At 40.0% G+C, this 6,153-nt stretch overlaps 1 protein-coding gene across 1 annotated transcript; it reads left to right on the top strand.

Annotated features, from left to right (window-relative positions):
- Nucleotides 1-4,669: 4,669 nt before the first annotated feature.
- LOC308525263 (olfactory receptor 5AN6-like) lies at nt 4,670-5,649 on the top strand (the record flags this gene model as incomplete). The annotated part of the gene is made up of 1 exon (XM_081100055.1): nt 4,670-5,649. The coding sequence occupies exon 1, from the start codon at nt 4,705-4,707 to the stop codon at nt 5,647-5,649; it is 945 nt and encodes a 314-aa protein (XP_080956181.1). The 5' UTR covers nt 4,670-4,704.
- Between the last annotated feature and the right edge of the window lie 504 nt (nt 5,650-6,153).

The raw sequence follows: 6,153 nt of genomic DNA, 5'->3' as shown, positions 1-6,153 counted from the left end.
AGAAGGCAGCTGTGGGGGCAGCACCTCCCAGATTTCTACAAGACACCTGTTGAAATATCTACAAGACTACCTGGGTGAGTAAAATAGAAATAGCTTTCTTTCTTCATATTTGGCTTCTCTTTCACTCTTGCAATCCCGTTCTTCTGTGCCCTCAAACCAGAAAGCTCATGCATTCAGGTTCAATGACCATTTCAACTTTTCATTTTCTCACAGAGGCCATGCTCCATATCCTCTATCCAATGGGATTCTTTGAATTTTAACAAAACCCAAGGTATTTGAACCAAAAGAAAACCATCTAACATGGAATTTCAGGCATTAGTAAGTAGGTGGAGTGAGGATTGGAGGGCATGGAGATTTGCTGATAGGTCACCAATTGGGCCGAGGAGCCCTACATTTTAACCACCAAATGATCTATTTTTCCCCCTGTAAAAGATTTTTATTTAGCAAAATACCTTTCCGATATAATCATTATTATTCATTATTAATATAGTAATTCTCATTTTTGATAGCTTACTGTGACCAGAAATCTATTATATACTTTACATACCATCCTAAAATAGGTCTTCACAAAAACCCTATGAAGTGATGAACATTCTTCCCTTACAGATGAAGAAGTGTGGCACATACAGAAATTATTTTTGCATGATTAGAATTATTATTTTCTTTTAATTATTTTAGTACAACTTGGGTTTTTTTTATTGTTTAAAGTATTACAAATAGTAGGACATATATCTCCTTTTTCCCCCCCCAATTGCCCATAGTACAACTTGTTGATAAAAACCATTTTGGCCTCAAGTTTTCTTCAACGGAAGACTTTTATCACTGATTCAAACTTTTTAGTGTTTATATAATATTCAAATATTCAAATTTTCTATTCTAGTTTTGGCAAGTTATATTTTTTATTTTATTTAAGTTTTAAAATTTATTGATATAATGTTGCTTAGAGTATTCTCTTATTACCTTTATAATATCTCCAGGATCTAGCACTATATTCCCATTTTCATTGTTTTAAAATTTTTTGTTTTGTCTTGGTGTCATCAGATCTATCAAAAATTTACTTTGATTTTCTTGTACTATTTTGAAATTATACTTAATTTTAATATATTTTGTTCTTTCCTCTCTAAGAATTATGATGAAATCATTTGTTTTTTTAAATCTTTTATATGCACTTAAGACAACTGTATGTCTCGACATACACTTTTAGTTTAATCTACAAGATTTGTTAAGTATTCTCACCAAAAAAAGAACTAATAATTATGTGATATGATAGAGGTATTAGCCAAAGCTATGATGGTAATCATACTGTAATATATAAATGTATCAAATCAATACATTGTTATTTTTAATCTTTTATGATGTACATGTCAATTATATTACAATTAAAAATCCACAAGATCTGATAAATAGTATGTCTCAATATATTTAAGTTACAAATGTTTTATAATTTATTATTCAGCTTTTTAATAGTTTATAAGTATATATTTAGTTTTCAATTATAATGTGTCTTCGTTATGAATTTGTTAATGATTTGTAACAATAAATCAACAACAGTCTGATAATGTTATCTCTAAGACCAACCCTTTAACATTTAAACTTTAAGTTTTTCACAAACCAAAGGAGTGCTTCAAAAGTGTATTAGAAAGCTATATCTAGCTGGAACCGGTTTGGCTCAGTGGATGGAGCGTTGGCCTGCGGACTGGAAGTTCCCGGGTTCGATTCTGGTCAAGGGAATGTACCTGGGTTGCGGGCACATCCCCAGTGGGAGATGTGCAGGAGGCAGCTGATCGATGTTTCTCTCTCATCAATGTTTCTGACTCTCTATCTCTCTCCCTTCCTCTCTGTAAAAAATCAATAAAATATATTTTTTTTTAAAAAAAAGAAAGCTATTTCTAGGAGGGGAAAAAGAGGGGTATGGGAGATATCTGTAATATTATCAACAATAAAAAATATATTAAAAAAAGAAAGCTACTCCTTACTGACTTCACTTCATATAATACTATATGCATGGCAGGCACTGTATAAAATGGAACTAATTTAACCTCAAAGAGCCCTCTGAGATAGGTCCTATTGTTATTGTCATCCCTATTTTACAGATGAAGTAACAGGCAGAAAGATCATAGACAATCTGTTCAGAGTAAAAGGCTCACAGATAGCAGAGCCACAATCCAAAACCAGCCATATGACATCTAAGGCCATGCTCTTAGTCACTAAGCTTTCCATAGGAGTTATAACCCCATTACTAATATCCTAAAATTTCCAAAGCACCTGTTTAAATGGTTTTTTTAAATGTCAATATACTTTCTTTTGTGTTTAAAGAGCCTGATGGGTAATAATGAAGAGTATATTTATCCTCTTTTATATGTGAGAAAATTGACTCCTAAAACCATTAGAGCTATTTAGAGGCAAATTTAACGAGTGCTGTGTCATCTAAAATGGCTGAATATTATTCTTTTTTTTAATATATTTTTTTATTGATTAAGATATTTCATATGTGTACCCTCAACCCCCCCCCCCCCCCCGCTCCCGCTCATCCCCTTACCCCCCCGGTTGTCCGTGTCCATTGGTTAGGCCTATATGCTTGCATATAAGTCCTTTGGTTGATCCTTCCCCCTTGCCCCCATCCTCCCCTACCTTCCCTCCAAGGCCCGACAGTCCAATCAAAGCCTCTCCGTCTCTGGATCAGTCCTTGTTCATCAGTTTATGTTGTTCATTATATTCCACAAACGAGTGAGATCATGTGGTATTTATCCGCTCTCCAGTTCCATCGATGCTGTGGCAAATGGTAAGAGTTCCTTTTTCTTCTTCCTCTTCTTAAAGAATACCTTTCAGCATTTCATATAATGCTGGTTTGGTGGTGATGAACTCCTTTAGCTTTTTCTTATCCGTGAAGCTCTTTATCTGACCTTCCATTCTGAATGATAGCTTTGCTGGATAAAGTAATCTTGGTTGCAGCTTCTTGCTATTCATCTCTTTGAATATTTCTTGCCACTCTCTTCTGGCCTGCATGGTTTCTGTTGAGAAATCAGCTGACAGTCGGATGGGTACTCCCTTGTAGGTAACTGACTGTCTTTCTCTTGCCGCTTTTAAGATTCTCTCTTTATCTTTTGCTCTTGGCATTTTAATTATGATGTGTCTTGGTGTGGTCCTCTTTGGATTCCTTTTGTTTGGGGTTCTCTGTGCTTCCTGGACTTGTAGGTCCATTTCTTTCACCAGGTGGGAGAAGTTTTCTGTCATTATTTCTTCAAAAAGGTTTTCAATATCTTGCCCTCTCTCTCCTTCTGGTACCCCTATAATTCTGATGTTGGTACGCTTGAAGTTGTCCCAGAGGTTCCTTACACTATCTTCATATTTTTTGAATCTCTTTTCTTTTTTCTTTTTCGGTTGGGTATTTTTTGTTTCTTTGTATTTCAAATCTTTGACTTGATTCTTGGGATCCTCTTGTCTGCTGTTGGATCTCTGTAAATTATTCTTTATTTCAGTCAGTGTATGCTTAATTTCTAGTTGGTCCTTTTTCATGTCCTCCATGGTCTCACTATACTCCTTGAGGGATTCATTAAATTTATCGGCGGTTTCCATAAAATTCTTGACAAACCTTATAAACGTGGCCTTGAACTCTATATCCAGTCGTCTGCCCTCCTCCGTTTCTGCCAATTGTGACCTGTTTCTTTGTCTCCGCATTTTGGCTGCTTCCCTGTGTTGATAGAGTGGCCCTGCGTGCCAGGTGTCCTGTAGGGCCCAGTGGCTCAGCCTCCCCAGTTACCTGGGGTGGACACTCTTGGTGCACTCTTGGTGCCTTGGTTGATGTAGGATCACTGGGAGGAATTGACCTCCAGGCCAATTGGCTGTGGGAAGCAGCTGTGTCTGAAGTGGGAGAATGGTCCTCCTCTGACCACTGGGTACAGTGGCTCCTGGATCTAAGGAGGTGCTAATTCAGCCCCTGCCTGAGGCCTCACAGCCGGGGCCACGAAGAGGCTCAGCTGTGAAGCAATGCAAGCCGCTGCGGGGCCTTGGGCCTTCTCTTGGAAGTTCCGTGTCTGCTTGGCTGGGCTATAGTTAGGTACATTCACATGCAAAAGCCTCTGCTGCAGCCTGGGTGGGGCGGGGTCTCAGGGAGTCAAAAGGGCTGAGAAAGAAACAATGGCTGATTCTCCGCGCCCGGAGTCGCGCGTCTCAGTGTCCCGGTAATGGCTGCAAGCGCCTCTGAGGGAAATCCGCCCTCAAGTTCGCCCACTGCCGCCTGACAGAGCAGCCTCTCCCCGTATGAGTCCTGGGTCCCCAGAGACTTGCTGGAACCGGAGTTCAGAGCAGTCGGGAGCTTGTGATTCAAAAAGACAGCCGCGTCCTCAGGTGCCACCCCATTTCCGCGGGCGCGAGCCGCCGCCGTACCTCTGCACTCAGCCTCCGAGGCTCCTCTAGCTCTCAGCGTGCTTTTCTTTTCTTCTAGTTGTAGAAATTACACTCAGCCAGCCTTCCTGTTGTTCTGGACGATGTTTGCTCCGTCCTTTGGGATAATTTTCAATTGCTGTGGGAGGCGACTATTTCCCGGTGTTTATCTATGCCGCCATTTTAGTTTCTCCTCAATATTATTCTTGACTCTATGTTCAATGTGGGTAGAAGGTAGTTTATTTTAATAGAAATTGCTATAACAACTGACTGAGAGATTTATTCTCTTCTCTGCCTACAGATTCTAGGATCACCAGTGCAATGACTGGGAGAAGGAACAGTACAATGATTATAAAGTTCATTCTCTTGGGATTCTCTGAATTTCCGAAGCTCACCATTGTCCTCTTTTCAATATTCCTAGGGATCTACCTGATGACAGTGGCCTGGAATATGGGCCTCATCATTCTCATCAGGACTAACTCCAATCTGCACACACCTATGTACTTTTTCCTCAGTTACTTGTCCTTGTTGGACATCTGCTATGTTTCCACTACTGTCCCCAGGATGCTCTCAGACTTCTTTAAGATGCACAAATTCATCTCCTTTATGGGGTGCACCGTGCAATACTTCTTCTTCTCTGGCCTGGCCCTGACTGAATGCTGTCTCCTGACAGCCATGGCTTATGACAGATATGCTGCCATTTGTAATCCTCTGCTTTACACAGCCATCATGTCTCCCACCCTCTGTGTGCAGATAGTGGCAGCATCTAGTGTAACTGGATTCTGTGGCTCATTTATCCAACTGTGTGCCTTACTTCAGCTGCATTTCTGTGGGCCAAACATCATCAACCATTTTTTGTGTGACTTGCCCCAGCTGCTAATCCTATCCTGCTCTGACACTTTTTATGTTCAAGTCATGCTGTCTGTGCTGACAGTAATCTTTGCGGTTTCATCTGCCCTCATTATTATGATATCCTATGGTTATATTGTTGCCACCATTCTGAAGATCACTTCAGCTGAAGGCAAGTCCAAAGCCTTCAACACCTGTGCTTCTCACCTGACCGCAGTGACCCTCTTCTTTGGTTCTAGTACCTTTGTTTATCTGTATCCTAATTCTCCTGATTCTCTGAGCCAAAGCAAGTTTGCGTCGGTACTATACACCGTTGTAATCCCTATGCTAAATCCATTGATCTACAGCCTGAGGAACAAGGAAATCAAAGATGCCCTAAACAGATGGAAGAAGAGAATCTACTCCTGCTGTTACTAATGATGAAATTCATTTCAGGTGTACAGTGTAGAAAATGTCAACTAAAACATTGACCTACAGCTCTTCTAATTGTGGGCTGAGTTACAGTTTCCTCACTCTTCTAATGGAAACCAACAACTGGCACAGGGACAGGAAAATGCACGAGAAGTATCTGGAAGCTCAATCTGTCATCCTTCATCAGATATGACCTAATACATCAATAGGCCAAGTAATCCACAAGTATTTTTGCAGTTAGTAGAGGTGGTGTGCCCCATCACCCTCAATAGTCTATCCTTGCCTAACATATACTACCTTAAGGACCACAGATGTCAGTACTGATCAAGGCTGTCAGGAGACCAACCAGTCTCCTCATAGCATCTCATTGTAGGTAGGGCTAAGATTAGTATTAGTAAAGAGAGATCTTTTTTATAAAAGAATTGCCTAAATAATTGTGTTAGTTCTCCTACTTAACCTATTTTTTACTGGTGGGATTTATGGATTAATTTCTTCACTTATGAGTTTGTT

The sequence above is a fragment of the Myotis nattereri genome, assembly GCF_964212035.1.
Source record: "Myotis nattereri genome assembly, chromosome: 9".
In the NCBI taxonomy this organism is placed as follows: Eukaryota; Metazoa; Chordata; class Mammalia; order Chiroptera; family Vespertilionidae; genus Myotis; species Myotis nattereri.
The sequence above is the reverse complement of the archived record's forward strand: the minus strand, read 5'-3'. Positions and strand labels throughout refer to the sequence as shown.